The sequence below is a fragment of the Seriola lalandi genome, unplaced genomic scaffold (genome assembly GCF_002814215.2).
Source record: "Seriola lalandi dorsalis isolate HSWRI2012SDOR001 ecotype SW California unplaced genomic scaffold, Sedor1 jcf7180002054559, whole genome shotgun sequence".
Lineage (NCBI taxonomy): Eukaryota > Metazoa > Chordata > Actinopteri > Carangiformes > Carangidae > Seriola > Seriola lalandi.
Genome location: NW_019525112.1, coordinates 1,429,614 through 1,452,562, shown reverse-complemented (window position 1 = coordinate 1,452,562; position 22,949 = coordinate 1,429,614). Strand labels below are relative to the sequence as shown.

General features: G+C 41.8%; 1 protein-coding gene across 1 annotated transcript; it reads left to right on the top strand.

The window, feature by feature from the left end:
* The first annotated feature begins 253 nt into the window (after positions 1–253).
* Positions 254–21,985, top strand: LOC111662063 (vang-like protein 1). Its single transcript, XM_023415809.2, has 9 exons — positions 254–400; positions 5,514–5,765; positions 6,668–6,839; positions 12,166–12,594; positions 13,264–13,439; positions 14,533–14,666; positions 16,394–16,544; positions 17,394–17,628; positions 19,901–21,985. Exons 2-9 carry the CDS (start codon positions 5,695–5,697, stop codon positions 20,159–20,161), a joined length of 1,629 nt encoding a protein of 542 aa, XP_023271577.1. The 5' UTR covers positions 254–400; positions 5,514–5,694; the 3' UTR covers positions 20,162–21,985.
* The last annotated feature ends 964 nt before the right edge of the window (positions 21,986–22,949 follow it).

Here is a 22,949-nt window from a genome sequence, read left to right as displayed (position 1 = left end):
CATACATCACTTTGCAAAACGAATGTTAATCATGCAAGTGAAGAAACAGGCTACACTTTTTTTTTACTTGATTGGACAGGTGTCTTTAACTTGACAGGGCAGATACAGGCTACCAACTTCACCTCGTTGACGCTCCTGTACAAAGCAGCTCTAAAGCACGACCTCTTGTGGGCTACGGCTGAAAATAATCTTTTTAGTGCACTTGGAGTGGATTGTACCTCCATGCTGCCTTCCTCTCCTCTCTCTGGTCCTGCTTATCACAATGGCCAGGCTCGTATGAGGGAGCTGCCTCTCAGTTCACTACAGTCTCGCCTCACAGCAGCAGCCGCAGCAGCTCCAGCGTCGGCAGACTCACACCGAGGCGCAAGTGAGGGAATATGACACACATCTGAGGAAAGAGGTAGGTTTAAAGAAATGTAATCGCGATGCTGTGTTCATTACACCGGCTATATCCTGGCCAAAAAGCCTGAGACACAACCCCACAGAGGAATTACTGATGAAGTTCAATGCTGTCGTCGTTGGGGAAAAATGGTTTCCTTCAAACCAGACACCTTTAGTCTGTGCTCCTCCTAACCTACATTAATGTGGAGGTTAACCTATTGCTTTATATCTGCTCCAGTACCTCTCATGTGTAAAAGAATATACTGAACCAACAGAATGCATGTATTATTTCAGGTGATGCTCGCTTATATGTCCCACTGTGGGTAATTGGCTTCCGGATGCGACTTGAAACGAGATCTATTGTAACCGAAACTGCAGCTGTGTAATAGAGAAGTAACGCCACATGCCTTGCTCTCTCTGCCTCTCAGACTCAGGAGCCTATAAAATAAAGGGCGTTTCAGTGTGTCGCCATCGGCAGCAGCAGCAGCAGCAGCAGCTTTCTGGACAGCACACTGTGCACAGCTGGATGAGGTGTTACTATGGCTGAAGACGTTTCACGTGTGACACTATCGGTGTCGTCTCTTTCACAGTGTCCCTCAGTCAGAGGCATGATGCTGCAGTGAAACTGTGCGGAACATACTACCATGTATTATTGAGGAGTGCTGATAGGTGATGTGTGGAGAGGCTGAAAGGACGCTGTGAGGTATGGGAACGCCTTCAATAGGCTAGATTAGTCAGCCCCTGGAAGCCATTCTTGCCATGAATGATCAAAAGAAAGTGTTGTTGGCAGTGCTTTTGTCATTGTTCTCTTTTTAAAGTGTGTTTTCTGGCTGGCAGGGCAGAGTCAGAGAGGTGTAATGAGAAATGGAGCCACCTTTCAGCTCCCTCCAGGCTACAGAGGAGCATTAGGATCCTGCAAAGCTGGGATAGCACGGTGTAAAGCGTGATGCGTTGTAGGGTTAGTGTACAGTAGTGACATGGAAGCACTGCTCTTACAGTAGGAATGTACTGAGGTATCTCTTCCACAACCCTCCCACCCGGTATAACCTCGCTCCCTCTCCCTGCTCTACTCTACTTTTACTTAGTTCCACATGAGCAGCTCAGAGGGGACTAAGTTTGCATTCCAGAGAACTGTGTCAGGTCTTAACTTTCTCCTCTTACTCTGTGGGTGTGCGTGCATGCGTGTGTGTGTGTGTGTGCGTGTGTGTGTGTAAGAACAGCAGGGTTGGAGTGATTGAGAGTCTATCCAGTCACTCAAAGGTCACAGGTTTAGCATCTCAGCACATACCCCAACAAATGTGTTTGTGCCAGGAATCCAATGTCAGATTTGTGACAGCAAACAATGAAAGGAAAATACACAGGAAACAAGTATGTAATTACATCATGTGTCCTGGTGGTGAGGTCACTGAAATAAGTTTTTTTTTTTTTTTTTTTTTTAAAAGGCTGTTTCCATGGGGGTTTCGCATCTTTGCATCTTTGGCTCAGTTTGTGTTATTTGATTCAGTCAGCGATGCTATATGTTAATCAGCATCTGCTCCTCTGGGTTATCTGACATCCGTGACTGGACTGGAGATTACTATCACTTTTAATAACAGTGGGTGTCAACCTTTATTTTATTTCAGAGAGGTTTTAACCAGCTTATTGGACTATGTTACTTGTGTGTGCTTCTGCATTATATGTTCTATTTTTGCTCTTAAAGAAGGTATTTTATGTTTAATTGCACAAAATTGATATACAGCTGAAATAATTGCTCAATGAATTGATTAGTTGATCGACAGAACATGAACTGGCAACAATTGGAATATGAAAGTTTGTGGACATTGGTTGGACAAAACAAGCAATTTGAAAAAGACTGCGGTGTCCATTTTCACATTTTGTAGACCAAAATAGAGAATATCAGTTTAATTGATAATGAAAATAGTCATTAGTTGCTGCCCTAAAATATTTTCATTTGTATATTTTGTGCAGTAGATGGAAAATTTGTAGACTGCTTTTAAATTGTGAAACAACTGATAAAGGAAATAACAGAGCAGACAGACAGCTGCTGCATCTGGCAGATTTTGGCATGATGCCACCAGGGCAGGGCACACATGAAGGAGGGAAGGAAAGGCACAAGGGCTAATGGGTGTGAGGGCGGGCACAGATGCCATGGTAACCAGGCCTCAGCATGTTCTCTCTAGATGAGCTATGGGGCTGATCTGTGCCATTTAGGGTGATAACGCTGCATCACACTTCGATGCAATCTCAAATTCCACACCTCTTTTTCTCTGCCCAGTTTGGAGGTCACATGCCCCTGCAGGACACTGCAATACAATCCCACATTCTCAGGATCATTATTAAGTGATGAGTTAGGTCAGCAGGGGGAAAAAATGCTGCAAAGAATCTGACCTATCAGATGTTGCAGCTCTCCCTACAGATAATCACACATATTTGTTGCAATAGTGCCTCTCTCCTATACATAACAAATAAAATTTAAAAATGAATCCATACTTCTACATGAGCCTGTACCATTGAGTTTGTCCACGTGCGATTACAGTAGCCCCCACTGCGCGACAACCTCCATCCGCTAAACAAACACATTAATGAGTTTGTTTTACATTAGTGTCACTTTCTGCCCTCATGAATCTCTTTCTCTGTGCAGCCAACCAGAACTGTCTACAGCGATGCCACTACGCTTCACCAGACAATATATTTCCTGCACAGACTCCCTTACAGAGGAGCGACAGAATCTTTTGGATGGGTCAACTAACAGTAAAAAAAAAGGGGGGCTGCAGCAGATCTCTGATCCGCGTTGTTATTCCCGCATGCTTTATTCATAGTTATCCGTTGGTTTGTAACTGATAGTTTTTCTTACCCCGTGGCTGCGATTTTCCACATGGCCTGGTTCACTAGGCCTCTTCATGCTCGTCTCGTGGATGAGTGGCTTCTCAGGGGGATCATCTTGGCCCACATACCACTGCCACACGTTCAGAGATCAGCACTCAGGGGGTTAACAGCTTTTATTCAAATCATAGCCTCATTCATTTAACCATACTGGTACTGGGTGTGATGAGAGGCCATTGTTTGCTCTTTGTGCCCCCTCCCTGTGCCCCCCCACCACCACCACCTCACTCTCTCACTCAGGCACACACACATAAGTGTATCACGCAAATTTACTCTCAGCAGGGGTGATTGATTATTGCTTCGAGATGGGGCCTCCTGCCTCCGGTGTTGCCAAGGCAACAGTGGACGCTCTGGATGTGGGTTATAGATGAGAGATATGACTGTCCTCTGTCAAAACTCTGGTTTGTGTTTAAAATTTGATGCTGCGACATCAGCTTTGATGCTATGAGTGCTATGTTCTACTGTGTTGCAAGTGCATTATTCATTGACGTCCTGCATATCTGCAGCTCCATCTTTTTCAGCACTATGCTCCCTTGCTTTTAATAGCACAAGCAATTGCATCAGTGGAGAATGATGTCATACTCACTCTCAGAGAAAGTGGGCTTTCTGTCACTACAGCATCTTTTTATACCTGGATGCTACAGATCTGTGAGATAATACAAATTCTAGCATTTGTCCTACATGAGTAATACTATAGGTTCTGGCAGTGATACTATGTAAAAGATATGCATTATATAAAAATCCTTAATGGAAAATCTGTGGGTTCTCATATGCATCAGCCACATTTCCCTCAATCGGTAATGAAGGGAAAGAAAAACACTCATATCATCTTAATGGAAATCAGCTACATTGCAGTGTAGCTTCTTCCAACCGTCACTTCCACAAAATGATGTCTATGCTGCTGTGTGGATTCACATCCTAATATGCTGAATGGGCTAATTTAGTGTTTGTATGCACCACTGGCTGCAGAGATAACAAATAGCCTGTAAACAATGAGGGGAGTATAATCCCAGTAAGTGAAAGGAAACTGGGCCGGGGTTTGGTGATTGGCAGGTGGACAGGGTGTAGATTAAGGTCTAAATGAATGGTCATGCATGATGAAGCAAGAAGACATCCTCGTGCATCACACAGCATGCATTAAGGCCCAGGAAGTGAGTCTGGTGTTCTCAGTCGGAACACATCAACAGGATGGAGAGGCGGTTCATGTGGATACAAACCTGAGAATTCATTTTCAACTATTTAGTTGAATTTTTATGAACCATACTGAACCATAGCTATCACAGATTTTGTTTTTCATTTACTTTAATTTTATTTTACTGTTTTGTCCATTTTTAGATTTTAGCAAACTGGTAGGAATGAAAAACATATGCTTGCTGGGTATATTATATATAAGTGAGTTCAGTCCACTGGTTTTAGACTTTTAGAATAAATGAAAAATCCAAATCATAAAATGAAAATTTCCTTTACATGAGATTTCCAAAATCCAAACAGCAGCCCAGTCTATCAATCTATTAGCATCTTGTAAAAGTAGATATCGTATTGTTTCCAATATGGCATTTCCTGTCACCTCTTCTAATAGTGCTGTTTGAAACTGGTTGCTCTGGCCTCTGTTTTCTCCCTGAAGCTCTTGTAGGTTTTCTCGACTAAGAATTTTATTTGGTTTAGTTTTTATTTACCCTCACTATATTTAACCAAGAAGTCTCCTGAGATTCATTATTCCTTTTACAAGAGAGACCTGGCCAACGTGGCAGCATCAAGATGAAGTCACATTAAAAAAACAAAAAAACAGACATAATTAATTTGAGAAGTGTAGGCTACATTCTGGCATGAAGGCAGTGTTTCCAAATAAAGTTTGTCTTATATGTAATGAATATGTAGTTTTGCCAAGTTCAGAACCGACTCTGGGGACACCGAAGATTATCCACTCATTATCAGTCTTACCGCTGTTATAGGAACACGCATTATACAGAGGTAGACAAGAATAAACCTGCCTGGCCCATACATTAATAATTGATCATTTTATGTATCTACCTTCCTTACCAGCCCTACAATACAGAGCAGTTGTAATAAACATGGTTGGTTGGTTACGCTGATATTTCGATCACTGGTCGTTCTGTTCTCCTTGGAAACGCGTTGAATGGTAAGAATCAGCAAAGTCTTGAAATGTGTCAGCTGGTAGCCTGGCTGTTATACTCTATCTGATGCATGATTTGTTCCCTCTCATACCTTCCTATTTCTCCATCTCTCAGGTCAATGTGGCTACTAAAGCAGCTCTCTGGGGTAGTAGTCAGCCATCGTGGATTCCTGAGGCTCGTCTCTATAGCAACCCATTCCTCCTCCTGAGCATTGCTGCCAACTTACCCTCTCTGCCACGCGACGACTCTCTCCTCATCCCCCCTGCCCAATCACCGCCTCTGACCTGCGTTTGGAATGGACACTGAGTCGACCCACTCGGGCTACTCCTATCACTCCAGCCGCTCCGGGAGATCAAACCGACATGGGTATGTTTCCTGTCTGTCTGCCTCTCCATCTGATGTGTCTGCTCCCCCACTGTACCTGTCTATCCCTCCCTTTTTGTTGTTTTTGCTGGATCATCTGTTGCCCCTTTGCTTTGTTTTTTTTTTTTTAACCTTCGGTGCATATTGAGTTTGTTGTGTTTGCCCTCTGTTCGGGCGGGCAGCATGTTAGTCGTAGCCAGATAAATGAGATGAGAGACTAAGAGAGAGACAGAGCGGGAGCAAGCAAGAGATTGAGACAGACAGAGCTCATGGATTAGGGTCGTCACAGATGAGTGGCTCTAACCTATTTCAGTGATTTACTCTACTGTCTATTCTGCAGATGAGAGAAGCATTTGATTTACGTCCTATCCATTCCCCATTCCTGTGATTGTCTGCTGGAATATTCGTAGTCTTCCCTTCCCACCAGCTTTTTGCCATGAAGGGCTGTGGCAATTATTTTCATTATCAATCTGTCCATTATTTTCTTGATTTTGTTGATTAATCATTTGATCTATAAAATGTTGGTAAATGATGAAACATTTGAGATGCTGGACCCAGAGTTTTTTTTTTTTTTTTTTGGCATCTTTATTTCTAACAATATTTAAACAATGATTCAAATATCAAAATTCTTACAATCAACTTATATACTTAATGTTTTATCTTTAGTTGTGTATGTGTTTTGCTTGTTTGCATGAATATATACCTGAAATGATTAATTATGGGGATTTGAACTCCCACTTCAAACTTTTACTGTGTTTGTGTGGTATTTTTTTTTCCAACATTAGATGAGCAAAACAATTAATCAAAAAAATAATCACTAGTTAGTATATTGGAACATTAGGGTTACGATCTTATATTTATGTTTATGTGTCTATATTTCTCTCATTCTTGTGTTTGTTTCCCAGGGATCGAAGCCGTGAGCGGCACAAGGCCAGCAGCAGCAAAGACAGCAGTCGCTCTGAGAGGTCTGTTGTCATCAACCCCCCCGACACACCATCCCAGGACTCCCCTGTTCACAACGGAGAGCCGCTGCCCGGAGAACCCACACCAGCGGTAGATCCTGGCGATGAAGCCCAGGTATTGATACTGAAGACAGCACAGTGCAGACCGGAGTAACCTGTGAACAAACGCAGGCTGTGTGTTTTTGAGAGGCATAGTTTCAAACAGTCTTTGCAGTAATCACATTCCTGTAGAGGAAATCAGAAGGCCCAGTAATCCAGCTATGAACTCCACACCCCGACCTTATAAACTCATCCTCACACAGCTGGCTACGCATTGCCTCAGCGCCTGACACATAATAACAATGGTGACAAGGGATCAAATAGGTCACAGGATTAGCATCCCTCTTGTATGCCCGAACGGATTTGTACAGACAATGCTGTGTGTGTGTGTGTGTGTGTGTGTGTGTGTGATACTGGGTATAACTGTCAGGCCTGATAGCTTTAAAGCAGAGCAAATTGGTACCAGTCATCGCATAAAGCTGATTTTGCTGAGCTCTGCGAGCAAACTAGGTTTTAAGTTGGCACAGGGAAGCGAAATGCTGTGATAACACAGCTCAAAGGCAGAGTGGATCTTTAACTACGTCAACTGTACAGGGATTTAGGATGCAGTCCAATATTGTGATCACTGTTTAAAGAAGTAGGTGGATGAGAAGATCAATACTACTTTCATTCTGCTATGCTAAGCTAACTTCCATATATTCTAAATTCCAGCTTCATAGATAGATAGATAGATAGATAGATAGATACTTTTCTTATCCCCTAGGGGAAATTCATATTCAGCAGACAGAAATAATGGTGGCATCTATCTTCAAGAAAGCGAAGAAGTGTATTTTTCAAAATGTCAGACTACTTTTCAATGCAGAGGGGTCAGGTAATGAATGCAATGAAAGGTAAAGAAAACATGGTGAGATGCAGACAGACATTTAGAGGAGGAAAAAAAAAAGAGTTATAGATATCCTTCTCTAGAGGGAACTCTGCCCAAGGCTGCCGTCACAGGCTCTCTGACCTACTTGAAATCTATAGTAAGAGGAGAGTATTTACTGTTAGTTTATGTGTAAGAGAGAGCGAGAGAGAGAGAAGAAGTGCGTGTATGTAGAGGGCCTGAGTACGAGTCGCCTGCAAAAAGGTGTACTTCCCCACACTGATAGTATTATTTAATGTGATTAGGATTTGGACATGTTTTCAGCCAGACTTTCTAACACTCTGAGGTCTGACCTATTTTGCCGTCTATGCTCAGCATCCCCTTCTGTCTGGGCAGCCACATTCCACGCTGTCATGTGATTGTCAGCTTGTAGCTTACATCCATTGTCGGCAGTGTAAGGTAATCTGCCATTGTACTGCATTAGCCCTCCAGACTAATGTGTCCAAATGGCACACCAGCGCACCACAGTTACCATCACCACCATTACCAAAACTTCACTCCTGCCAGTGCTTTTTTTTTTTTTTGGAGCAGATCTTTTCGAAACATGCAGACAGACATTCTCACAGACTGAGATTAGCCTTAGTATCCAGCCAAACGCCACTTTGAGGAAAGCTGATATGAATAATCCTCTATGTTTACACGCATGCCTATGACATAAGGATACGCTCTTGCACCACAGCTTCTGTGCATGTGTGTGTGTGTGTGTGTGTGAGTCATAGAGCGAGTGCCAAATCTGTTACTGAGACTGTCCACGCTGCTTTGTGAGACTTAGACACTGTGACTTTGTGCCAGAAGGCAGCAGCTTCAATTTCCTCACGTTAGCTCTAGCAACAGCAAAGCGTATGGTGAGGAGCACATATCCTTGTTTTGGCATTCCACACTTTGCTCAGCTTATTTATATGGGTGTAAAAACACCTAGTCACAGCTAACCACCACAATCAAAGGAATGGAGTAAATTGAATGAAACCTGTCTTGTCTCACAGGTCCTATGACTCATTTTAACACAAACACACACACACACACACACACTGACACTAATACCCTCACCAACACCAGCGCAAACAAACCAACATGTTAGTGTCAGTCTAACCTCCACCCAGGCCAGTGGGGCTCAGCCATTGTGTTTTCTGGCTGGCAGACTGTTATGTGTGAGTCTCTGTGAGCAGTGCTAATCAGTATGTTGTTGTATTGTTGTGCTTTGTGATGGTGGAACAGGCCTAAGCATAATCCATATTCACCCTCTGCCAGAGGAAAAGACTGCCAAGCAAGTGGGCAGCCGACGCACTGCTCCCTCTCTCTCCCTCTCCTGCAACCCTCCTCTGTTTCATTCTCTCAGTTATTTACACTTTCCCCTCACTTTACAGTATATAGAGATCAGGTCTGATTAGTGCAGCGTTAATCTTGGGGATTAATCCACCGAGACTTAATGGCTGCTTTTAACAGTCTATTAGCTCAGTCAATGATACACTGTCTTCCTCCACTAAATGAGACATTAGCATGAAACCTTGTCTGTATAAAAGTCTGGCTTTATAAACACCTTGGCAGAGAGACTGTGTGTGAGACTGAAATATTCAGATCGCACATTCAAATAGAGGCTGATGAGCTATTAGGGTGCATATGTTTAAGTGAACTGTAGGAAAAAAAAAATGTAGTTGAAATAAAATAGATGCAAGCTATTTGCATCCACACTAATGTTTTGAGGTTGTTACCACACAAATACGACAGGAAAATAACATAAAGTAAATCTCTTTATTCTCTCTCAGTCCACAAGCAATAAAACTGTGCCTCATAGCCAACATCTGGTGAGGAGTGGCACAGACAGTCTGGTTTCTCTGCTGAGTCTGAGCTAGTTAATCCTGTGATGTGTCCCCTTCTGCTCTCCGTGAAGTATTTAAAGGGAAGAATTCGACATCATCAGAAACATTTTCACACGCTTTCTTGCAGAGCACTAGATGAGTCGGTTGTCTCATACTGTGTCTATCTGTTCAATGCGAAGCTACAACCAGCAGCTGCTTAACTCGGAATAGTTTAGTCGCCAGACAACAATCAGAGACACCAGGGAGAAGTCACTGCACCCAGCCAACAAAAACTCTCACAAAAAACAAGTCATAAAAACAAAAATTGTCATTTTTACACTTTGATTTGTGTACAAATGAAACAAAGGAGATGTAATGTGTTAAATAGTGAGAGGAGTTAGCGGTTCCAAGCTGTTCTCCAGTCTTGCGAAGCTAAGCTAACAGGCTGCTGGCTCCAGCTTTGTATTTATCGCACAGCCATAAGTGTGGTATCAGTCTTCTCATCAAAATCTTGCCAATGAAGTGAGGAGGCATATTTCCCTATAATGTTGAGCTGTTCGTTTGATGCTGCCAAACTCAGTTTAGTTGCACTCAAATGAATCTTTTTCTGTTTCTGTCGTCAAAAAACAGAAGCAAAAGCATAAAATACCAATACGATCAAGTTCATTAATGATAACTGTTTATCTGCCAAACAATAATTCAGCTACAGGATGCTGATGAACTCAGGACATCAGTAACTTATGAATGTGAAGTCATGTCGTGAAATAGTCATAGATAAAGGTGTAATTACCATACCTATACCATGTAATCGGCTACATTGATTTAAAATTTTGTAAAAGCTTCATTATATCCAGTCTGACCAAAAACCCAAGGACGTATTTTCAGATTTCAGATTTTGAGTGAGAAAAAACATCAATCTATTGTGGGGAGAAAAGGAAGCATTTTCAAATTTATCCGGCCCCCGGTTTTCCAAAGAACTAATTAGCGTCTATTGAGGTGTGGAATGGCACACAGTTTACAGATACTGTTCTAAAAGGTTGGGACCCTGTTAAAGAGAGTTGGCTTAAGAGAGAAAAAGGAGCAAAAGAGGAAAGATGTGAGCTGAATAAAAATGAGACTGGACAGTAAATGGAGCTGACGTTACACTTAACGAAGCTGACCTCTGGCTTCATACATTACTCTGGCAGACGGATACCCCCGTTGCTATCTTACACTCTCATCGCTGCCATCCCCCTCTCTCACTTTCCCTGCGTCTCCTCCTCTCATTCATCTTCTGGCTTCTGTTGGCATCTGCTCCTCCTGCACGGCTCAGTTAATTGGCTGTGAACAGTAATAGGGGCAGAATTCATATTTATGTTGCATTTTCGTGATTGGAAATATGCAAATTCAATGTTGAGTTCATAGTTCACATTCCACAAATAGCAGCAGGGTCAACTTTATCTGTAAATGTTTAAAGTAACTTTTAAATGGCCCAAAATAGCACATTTTAGAGTGGGATACAGGCAGGTGAAAAATAATGTGATTGTCGTTTCCCTGCAGGTTCATTTCAGGTTGCTTAGGGGTGTGTGTGTGTGAAGCCATAAAGGCTTATTCTGTTCAGCTTGTCATTTTTTATCCCTCATCCCTCTCACTGCAGCTGACACTCCTGTCAATGGTTGTAGTTGGAGATATGCACAATACAGTGACACTCTGGGGGACAATGAATGGCTAATTACATGAATTAATGGCAGGCCCACAAAAAAAAAATAAATGCCTCTTTAGAACAGACTTGTCATTAATTTATTCTCCCTGTGTCTCTTTGTTGAAAAGATTTATGCTTAAAATTACCCTGCTGGCAAGGAAGAAAAAAATGTGACTCTAATTTGCAATGATGGGCTTGGAAAGCTTCAGTTGTTGCGGTTCAGTGTTTGTGTGTGTGTGTATGTGAATGTGTATGTGTGTGTGTGTGTGTGTGTGTGTGTGTGTGCCTTCATATGTCAGCATGTGCAGCTTCCTGCCAAAGTGAGCATTACTCCACATCCCATCTTGTCATCCTATATTACTTCAATGGGACTTTGAAGGCTTGTCATAATGAGGCAAAACTCCAAGAAAATCAAATGTCTCTAAATAGCATGAAGAATGTGCTGTGCATCATGCAAAGAAGGGAGTAAAATAGAAGAATGGAAGCATTATTGTCTGTGTGATTCAAGTTTCTATTTACCAGTTAATTTGCTACTTTCTGATGAACTTTACTCTGGTTAGTCTATTTTTCTAATGGGTTTTATTGACCCTGCAGGTTTTGAGATATTTGGCTCAGCTTTATTTGAAAAAAACAAAACACATTTAGAGCTGCACTGAGCAATATTTTTGCATCAACAATGAATCAAAAGAATATATGAAATGTGAAAGGTATCAGCCATAGAAACAGATCCACAGAAACTTATCCAAATCTGCAGTTCCCCTCCGCTCTCCAGAGCATCTTTCAGCTCACTGTTTTGGTATTCGGAACCACAAAAAAAGTTCTGATAAACCCACCATATGCTACATGTCTGTCACAAGTTTCTGTCAAAAATCTGTTTTTTTTATCTTTTGTTTGTTGTTTGCGTTTTAAATTTGAGCGAAGTGACCCACTAAGCTCCAACACAGATAATCGAGAAAAAAAAACCCCACCTTTCCTTCACCTTTCTTTCCGTTTCCCCTTTCAGGATGATAACTGGGGCGAAACCACCACCGCAGTGACAGGCACCTCAGAGCTGAGTGTTTCCCAGGAGGAAGTGGTTGGACTGGGGAAGGGAATACAGGACAGGACCCAAGGCTTCCGTCGCTATCTTCCCCTAGCTGTGGGCTCATGTGTGGGGCTGCTGGTGCTGGCGACGCCCCTGGTCTTCTTGCTTCTTCCAGCTGTAATGTGGCCCGACAGACTGCAGGCTTGTGGTGCAGCCTGCGAGGGCCTCTTCCTCTCCATCTCCTTCAAGCTGCTCATCCTCCTAGTGGCCATTTGGGCCTTGTTTCTCCGACCGGGTCGCGCCAGCCTGCCCAGGGTGTGCGTGTACCGTGCCTTCCTCACTACACTCACGCTCCTGCTCACCATGTCTTATTGGCTCTTCTATGGAGTCCGGATCCTCGATGCACAGGTGGGTTTGAGACTGTCGTTATGGCTATAAAGATTATATGTACCCTCTGTCATTCTTTACAAAACATTTGTTTTAAATTACTGCTATTCTAGGTTTGAAATTATATTTTTTGTAATTCAATCAAGAGTTTAAGGCATTCATTTTAAACAATGCTGAGGCTGATGTATCAAAGCTGCGATCTGAAAATAATGCACAACCAATCGGAATCAACAAATGATTGTCCTCAAATTTATTTTTCATTAAGCTTATTCTGACTTTTTTTTCGCACACACAAGCATATATCCATCCATCCATCCATCCATCCATCGTACATTGTGCTGTGTATGTATATAAGAAGGACTTGGTGATACAAGTGTAAATCACAAGATGGAGTTTTTTATTGTTTGATAGCTTTGGGATTGTTTTCAAAATGTAATTTTAGGAGGTTGAAATGAATAACCATTCCAATTAAATGTTTTATCTATTATAATTGTGTTTTGGTTCAATCTAATTTGTGACATATTTTATGTCATCTGTTGTTTGTATCTAACTGTTATTGTCACTGCCTCATGACTGTTTTGAAAACAGAGAACATTTTTCATCTCAGTGGTAATTTGAGTTAATAAAATTAAAAGTTTTCATCCAACAGCAGTGAACGCTCTCATTAAACATGTGATGTGGTCCAAGCAGGATGAGGACTACCATGGTATCGTCCAGTTTGCGGTGTCCCTCGTGGACTCCCAGCTGTTTGTCCACTACCTGGCCGTGGTGCTGCTGGAGCTCCGCCAGCTCCAGCCCTGCTACAGCGTGTGTGTCATCCGCTCCACAGACGGGGAAACACGTCACTACAACATAGGACAGCTCAGGTATAAATGCTCACTTGCTGTAATTACCTTGTCTATTATCATTCTATATATGAATTTCCTGAAGAAACCGATGAGGATGTCAAATAAGCCTGTACTTTTACGTGTAAATATGACCTCTCTGTACAGTGCACACTGAGATACACACAGTGTCACTTGGTCAGTCTTTACACTCTACCATTGAAGTATGTGTGTAATTGGAGGCCCATGTCCACAGGGAAGACTGGCACAGGCAGTAATTGAGTTACTCATCAGTCTCCTTGTCTAGTTTGCTCAAGGCGGGTTATTCTAAGAATCTGGGGGGAGGGATGAGAAAGTGCCGGACACAGACATTCATCCTATGGCTGTTTTCCTTTGTTTGTGCTTTGGACAAGCGTGTGAGAACGACAGCATAAGGAAACAACAGCGATAATTAGATAAGATTTGTGTGATGCGGCTAAAAACGTAATGGATTTAAAATTGACTTATACTTGTCTTGTTCTTGCCGTGATTTAGAATGAAATTGCACATAGTAAACAGGAAGTTAAGACCTGCACAGGAGGCAGAAACAGACTATACACATTGTATCAACAGCTTCCAATAATTTAAAGGGGAACTGCACCTATTTCACACACCCTTTTGTGGGTTTAGACGGAAACGTGTGAACTCTGATAAATTGGGGCTGAGGACTACAAGTTTGAAAGGGAAAAAAAAACTGGGGGTGTGGAAGTTGAAAGAAGAGAGCTTGCCACACCTCTGCAGCCCGCTCCTTATCTCCGCTTGAGGCTACATTCGCAGCTTCTGACATAATGCACCCAAAATCTCAGACCGAACTGTCAGCAGTCGAGTTGCATTGTGGATAATGCAGGTGCTAGGTTTTGAAGAATGTGTGGAATGAGAAAGAGAATATCTCTGATTCTGCTGCATCCATTTTGATCCAATAAAAGAAGTGCAATGCAATATTTTACCTGAAGAAACATTTTAATCACAAAGAAATTTTCATCAGGCTTTAACAGGCAACATACAAAAGCAGATCAAAAGAATCAACAGAACCTTTTGTTTGTCTTAATCCTACTGTCTCTGAGTCTCCACTTTCTACCTGTCTCATCTTGCACAGCATTCAGAGGGCTGCTCTGTCCATTTTGGAGTATTACTACAGAGATTTTCCACTCCATAACCCAGCACTTCTCTCTGCCTCGAAGCACCGGGCTGCCAAACACCTGGCCGGGTTAAAGGTCTACAACGTGGACGGTTAGTCGCCGCATCTGTCCCTATAATTCCCTCCCATATTATGTAACGTTTCAGTTGATGTCCCTCACATAACTGAAGTCTGATTATTAGTTCGATCTAAGCCATAGTCAGAGTCTTTCTTTACTATGTCTTCCGCTCTCTTGTGATGTTTTTTACCTCCATCTCCATCCTATCTGCAAGCAGCTTTTAAAAACAAACTGAGAACATACCTTTTGGACAGTAAGTACAGATAAAAGTCTTCAACATCACTCTGCACAGCACTTAATCACAGGAAGCTGCTAATTTCACGGTTCAGTTGACTCCCTCTTTACAGCACTCTAAAGCCTCCGTCCCTCACATAATGTATATATTGCATCTTCAGAAAGCACTCTACTGCACACACATACACCAACTCTTGATATATTGCTTCCCTGCACACATCCTGTACTGCCACATATTGCACCTTGTCCTGTAGTGAAAAGGGTCCTCCGCTCACCACCCCTCAATCCCCGACCTATAGAGTACAATGGATTTGATGATCTATGGCAGGGATGCAGTATGGGGATATGGTGTCCTCATAGCACCTCCTACCCACCCACCCCACCCCCTTCACTATCAAAGTGCAGCGGAAAGGCCTCTAGAGGGCTGTGGAATTTCAAGCCTTAAATAATTCATCAGAGTAACGCTCATTTCACACATACTCCCACATCTCTCCTTCCTCCCGCTCAGCCCCGTCTCCAGCTCTGCTCGCTCTTGCTCCCCCACCTCCCCCTCTTCCCATTTCATTTTTTCACTCACTTCAACCCCCTCCCACCCACCACCCTCTTTCTCATTCAGTCATTCACAGTCACTTTTCTCATGGCATGAATATGTAGGCCAGGAAGTTAAAGACACTAATGTTTACTCATATTTTCAGTGGAAAATATTTACAATGCTCCCTGTGCAAATTATCCAACATTCTTTCCACAGTATATACTTAGGTGGTTTTCATCCATGTTTTATTACTACACTCAATGTCTCCATCTCACCTGCACACACACACACACACACACACACACACACACACACACACACACACACAAACATGCAGATTAGATTATTAATGATTTATATCCTTACCTGACCTGCAGCGTTTACTCTCTATAACCTCCCCCAAACTGTGCTGATCTTCATGAATATGGACCAGCTCTTACTCCCCTACAATGAAACCCCAGGAACTGTAATATACTGCTGTACAAGCTCCATTAGCTTTATGAGTTTGTCACACAAATCAGTAAATTCACAGATCAGACAAGAACTATGGCCTTTGAAGTGTAAAATGATGAATATCTAATCCACCCCACCCCCTACACGCCCAGTGAAAAAGGTTTCTGTGGAAAAATGTGCATGCTTCCAGTGGAAATTACCTCTTTTCTCAGTGCTATAATTAACATTCTCTGTGACTGAGACACATGATCTGGCAGGATGCCCCAGATAAGTTACGAAGAATAGCACACAGAGTCCTTAAATCTTTCTCAAAAGTCTGTGGAGCACAAAATGGGGGAAATAGTGACCAAGTTGTTTGATTTACAGTTCTTTTACACCTCCAGTGATGTGTTAGATCTTAGCTGTCCTCCAATGTGACCTTTTCTTTCCATGCTTCAGATTGAGAAACAGCCCATTAATCAGAGGCTGGTGGGGTCAGGTACCATTTCTTCCAGCTCAAACTGATATACCCAATTTGCCTCTGTCCTCTCCTTTTGGTGCAGCCCCAGGGAACGCGGCAGGGGCTCAGCCTGGTAATGGGAATCAGTCACGGGCGATGGTTACAGCTGCCGCCAAACGCAAAGACAGCGCCCACAATGAGCTGTACTACGAGGAGGCCGACTACGAGAGAAGAGTCCGCAAACGTAGAGCCAGGTGAGTCGCATGGAGGAAATTAAAGCATGTCAAAGGGTGAATTATTTATCTATAGGCTCTTTCAGACATGCACCTCAGGAAATACTGTAAATATGACTGCAATTTCACATGTCGGTCTATGTGTGAATAAGTTGCTTTCACATACAAGTTAGAACGACAGTGTTTCAAGCATTACTGTATTTCTTCCATCAGCTCGAGACAAGTGTGAATTAAATGCTGTCAGATTAACACAAAAGCTACAGCAGCATAATTCTAAATACAATGAGAGACTGAATGCACTTTTTAGTTTGCCTCAAGAGCATTGTAAATTTATCATTTAATTATCATCTATTATGCACAAAGCACATGAAATTGGTTTAATAATCCAGGAAATACTATAAATAACCCAATGTTTCTCGCTCAATGGTTCAGGTCAGAAGAACTGAAAAAAAAACCCTTGTACAAAGATAATTTGACTTGTCTACAATTTTCATTTGTGCCCAGCTGCATTAATTTAAAACTAAATATTCAGCAAAAAGAGTTTCACCTTAACATGATGCAATTCTATGTTTGTAACACATACAAAAAAGGCAGCAGAATTCACTGTCTAATATATGATTAAATTGATGACAATTCATTTAGTGATTTACAAGTGAGAAGCAGAGACAAATGTAGGAATATTTATGAACACCTATGTATGTATGACAAAAAGCCATTACTTTGACAGATGATGGGCAAAGCCATCTATATTATGTATCCCATGTCTGAAACGGGCAGTTGTGCTGGTACATGCGGTATGTGTCACTTATTGAACAGTATGGATTAAAAGCAGTAAGCTCGACAGCTGACGGTAAGCTCCTGCTTTGTCAGGCTTGTGGTTGCTGTAGAAGAGGCCTTCACTCACGTCCGGCGGATGAAGAAAGAGGATGAGCGTGCGGCCCCCTCTGACATTATGGATGTGCGTGAAGCTGCTCTGGCAATATTTCCCTCTATGGCACGTGCCCTGCAGAAGTACCTCCGCACAACCAGGAGGCAGCACTGCCACAGCATGGAGAGCATCCAGAAGCACTTGGCTTTCTGCCTCGTCAATAACATGAGCCCAAAGGTCAGTTTGAATTTCGATACTTTAATACTGTCATAACTGAATTCTAATAAGAATGGATGAGTTGTAAATATTTTAAGCCACTTTACATTACATTATATTTGACAGACACTTTTATCCAAAGCCCCTGCTCTGATAGCCTTCGGTAGCTTGTTCCACCATTTGGGAAACACAGACAAAAACAGTCTGGACTGCGGTTGCCTTGTGTGCAGGGATGGCAATGCCAGCCGACATTCCTTGGAGGAACACAGGCTTACACTTCATGAGAAGGAGCATAAGCCTGTGTGATTGAGTTCAAGTAGATTGGTGCAGACCCAGAAGTCACTCTGAAGGCAAATATTAGTTACTTGGATTTAATTCGGTCAGCCATGTGTAGCGGCCTTAGACCGGCCTTAATTTAGCTCATAGACCAGTCTAATGCAAGTAAGATTGTTTCACAAAAAAGATTAGACACCTTAACCCCCAGGCTAACTCAGGTCTAAGACTAATGTTACCATGGTAACAATCAGTGACACCTGTGCTGGCCAGTAGCACCCAACAACAAAATACAACAAAACATGGCTCATAATTTGTGGTTTGCTAACATTATTATGAAAAGAGCAATGCGAAGGGAAAGAGTTTTTAGAGACCGCAGTGACTGCTTCTCCTCCTCTGCTCTCATCCAGACCGTCCAAAGATAGGGTCGCTAAGAAAAATAAACACCGACAGCACTACTTTATTCTGAAGGCCAAGTTGTAGCGTTTGTTGACAGTTAACTTGCCGGTAGCTTGCACATTAGGCTGTATCGTTAAATCGCTAGCAGCTAGCTACCGGCTCAACCGTTAGCATACCACAACTACCATCTTAAAGTAAAACTTTTTTCTTTTTACTCCTGTCATTCAAACAATCACAAGAGACATTATTGGCCTAATGTTACCTGTGTTCTCTTGGCTGTCACTCAGTGGCCGCTGTTGACCCCGCGTACTCCGCTCTCTCGTCCACCGTTTATCGCCCATGTCTTTAAGCTTTTCTTGTGGTCTTCCTCCTGTATTTTCTTCTTTCAAACATTTATTTCTTTGTGGGGGATTGACACTGTTTGCAGTCGCTGCAATTTTAAACTTATCCTTACACTTATTGTTAATTTCCCAAGTAAAACGTCCATGTAGCTGTTGAATTCTTCCAGTAGACCAACATTTTCTGCTGAGGGTAAACAGAGATGAGCGGTTGGATGCGTTGACTCAGTCGGCCATTTTATTTATTTTTGAAAAAAAGTTGATTTACCCAGAATTCATTGTACCACAGTCCGATTTAAGATAGTCAAGACTTAAACTGCTTTGTGCAACCGATGAATTTATACGTCTGTTATATTAAAGCCATAGTCAAAGTCTATCATTGTGAAACCAGCCTAGGGGGCTGGCAGGGAACACAATGTCGTTGCCACAACTAAGTCCAACAGGGCAACCAACATGAGTGCGTTGAGATCACACAAGCTGCATACAAGCAAACACTTTGATCTGATTATCCAAACTCCAAATACACAAAACATCTTAATACTGTGGTGTCTGTTTTCTTTTTTTTTTTCTTGTTTTTGCAGCGCTGTTATCACAGTTCATAAGCTGTTGTCACCTCAGCAAATAGTTCAGTTGACTTGGACGAGCATACCTGTTTTGAACTGTATTTAAACCACTTTATTTGAAGTTAAAATATGTAAATTAACCACCAAAATGTTACTAATTATCCCTCATGACACACAAAAAAAAACTGTGCACAACTGCAGCAGAATTGGCAGGTCAGTGTAAAACAGCTTGGTTGGTCTGTAATGGTTGTTAATTGTTGGTAATAATATGTCACCAGCCTGGGGGTTGACAGAAAAAAAGACTTGGAGTTGTCACATGCAGAAAGGTGAGAAAATGGTATATTCTAGATATTTTGAACACACAGCACTCAATGGTTTGAAGAACACACAAAAGGCTTGGATCTGGAGCTATTTTCGCCTGCAACACTCCTCAGGCAACATCAGCATCTGGCAACTTGTTTTTTACCTCGTCTAACTGTTGCTTAGTGCTGTTGCCATATGCCCCAGATCTCAACAATTCACATAGTAATTAATGATGTGTTTTTGCAGTTAGGAGTGTTGACCAAAACTAAGCAAATAAGACCCACCCATGTTGTAATGAACTGGGAATATCTTGTAAACCATCCAATAGGTTTAAAACAAACACCTGAACATCAGGCCGCTGTAAACTGATTGTCTTGGTGAATATTGTAGAATCATTGACTGTTTGTGTTTGCTCAGGCCTTCCTCGAGGCCTACCTGGCCCCTGGTCCCACCCTGCAGTACGGCCCCGAGCGCTGGATGGCTGATCAGTGGACTTTGGTCAGCGAGGCTTCTGTCACCAATGGTGTAAAGGAGGGGTCAGAGTTCCTGCTGAGGTGTCTGGACTTTAACTTAGCCGTTACCGTCAAGAGCATCCCTTACATCCGACTGACTGAGGAGTACATCGACCCCAAGTCTCATAAGTTTATACTGCTGCTTCAATCAGAAACCTCAGTTTAACAGACCGAGCGGACGAGTGCTGCTGATCTGGACTTGCAGGGCTGTTAGGATTATCTGACTGAATTTTTCACACAAAAAAAAGCTTTTTGTACTGTTTTTTGTACTTAATTTTATGTTATTTTCTCACATAGAGTATCTTCGTGACCATGTCGTTGTCCCGGGAGACACGAAAGACAATAAAAGACAGAAAATAGGAGGGAATATGCTTGGATTTCTCTGTCCTGACATTTGCAGAACACAGTTCAGGTATTCCTCTATGCACCTCAGATGACCCTCACAGATGTTCCTCTTCCTTTATCTGCATGTGCCAGTGTGTGCCTGCATGGGAGAGATCATGATTTAGGATGCAAAAGTGTGTGTGTGTGTGTGTGTGTGTGTGTGTGTGTGTGTGTGTGTGTGTGTTTTGAAGTATAATATACACCCGGGGTCTGTCTTTCTCAGCTTGTCTCCCTCTTTCTCCTTAGCGTTACTATAGTGACCAGGACATTTGATATAAACTGAACCCTTTTAACCAAACTGCTCTTTTTCAGTCTTAGCAATGATTATTTAACTGTCCTGTATTACAGATGTATGTACAGTATTTATATGTGAATATACTGTAACCCTCCACACTTTTATATCAAAACTGTGCTTGGTTTGAATGATTTTTTTAACTTGTCTGTCTGTGCTGTATTTGTGGAGATAACTGGACTGTAAATAGCTGAGGACATGTGCGTAAATGTCAGACAAATCACTGGAGTATCTGGAAGTAAATGCCAAACACAGTACAGCTGAATACAGACGGTCTAGCCAATAGATTGTGAATGAACACATCTGACTAGTCATTATGTTTGCATCTGTACAGTTAAGTGCGTGCAGTGTACACTGATCTTTTTGTAGTCCAGTAGAGGGACTTAATGTTTGGATGGCTATGCGGTTCATGTGACTGAAATTTAACTGTAGCCTTTAGTTTCCGAACATATGCCCCTGATTTGGGTCTTAATTCACCATGAAGAGGGCGTGTTATTACGGCACCTCTCTGCATACCATAGATCCAATCAGCCGAGTGAAACAGACTGAGCCATGAGGTTCTCAGCTGCATAAGACAATGCATTAAATATATAAATGTATAGTTAAATCCACATTTCAGGAGCTGTTTCGACAGATTGAACTTTCTCTCTGAAATAAAATCCCTATCTAAAATGAATGGGCACTTAAATCATGCTGGCAAGTGTTTAAACAAGTGTTAGAAAACTAATAATTTAGTGTAAATTAGCTCAACCCAGTGTCAGTATTTCTGCTGTCAGTATTCTGTCTGTGGAAACTCAAGTGTCGCAGTACTGCCATCTATCTACCACTACTGGAACAGGAGCTGCCCTGTGCATCTGTCAAACTGTTCATTTCTATGAATATTTGATCTGTATTTTTTAGATCTTCTGTATGTGCGAGGCATGTCATGTTGTAAATTTATATTTACACAAGTGTTACTGTGGTCACTGACGGTGTAGTTTTGTTTAGGACTGTTTAGGAGTGTTGATGGTTGTAAATACTTATTGACTACACATGTGCCTCAGTTATACATATTTAGGATCTGCTCAGCGTACATGTCAAGTTTTCAAGTGTGTGTGTGTGTGAGAGAGAGAGAGAGATAGAAAGAAAGAGGAGAAAAGAGAAAGAAAGGGAATATAATGAAGAAAAGATATGTCCTGCAGCTGGCAAGTCATGAGTCTTAAGTTGTCCCTGTCTTCTTTTATACAACAGAAAATGTAAAATCACAGCAGCTCTGTCAAAGTCACATTTGTAAAAAATAAAAAATAAAATAAATATTTGTATTGACCTTTTCAATGTATTTGTTTGTATTTTTATGCAATTTGATTGATAAGCATGTCAACCCCAATATTTTATTAGAACAGCAAATGTTCAGTTTTTAGAAGTCTAGTCTGGTAGTTTCACTTTGAAGAACTAGCACTTAGCCTAACTACAGTTTGCAGTAGTTTGATGATGATAGCTAATACTCGGATAGCTATATTGTAGCTACATGTGTCATTTTGCAGTTAGTCATATAGTTGATTTGGTATTATACTGATCATATAGAAACAGGAAATGTTTCATTCTCATTATAGATTTTTTCAGAATCATTTTGTATTTTTTATTCAACAGGAATGTGAGTTTTCTAAAATATTTTGTCTGTGAATGAATCAAATGAAGTAATCATGTTGGACAAGCAGCGGAGTGCAAATGTGATGAGATTAACAGTGAAAAGAGCATTGATATTTATTGCGCTAGACTTTGTGTCATGCAGCCATCAGTGTTTGGCATAATGAACACAATTCACTTCACATTTGCACTTCATATTAAATAAAATATGTTATTGATAATCTTATGATCAGAATTTGTCTCTAACAGATATAGAGAAGATCACATTTGAAAACTCAATTCTTTCCAAAGCTGGAGTAATAAATGAAAATTGGGCCTAGTGCAGTTTTGTGTTGAGGATTATTCTGCTGCCTTTAACTTCCCAGTATGAAATACTGTGATACCTTTTCAAAGCAGTTAACCCAACTCAGAGTTAGTTGCAGGTCTGTGTGAGAGCAGATGTAAAACTTGCCGCCCACAAATGGATCAGGAAACCTCCCTTGTGATTGCAGATTGTGTTTTCTTTGACTGTGCGCAGAGAGAGACGAAGAGCAAACAATGAGTCACGCAGAGAACGAAGAAGAAACCAAGCAGAGTGCGAGCGCTGGAATGTAGAGAGGAAGAGACACGAGGAATTAGCATTCAAATGAGCTTTCTTGCTTCAACCCAATAG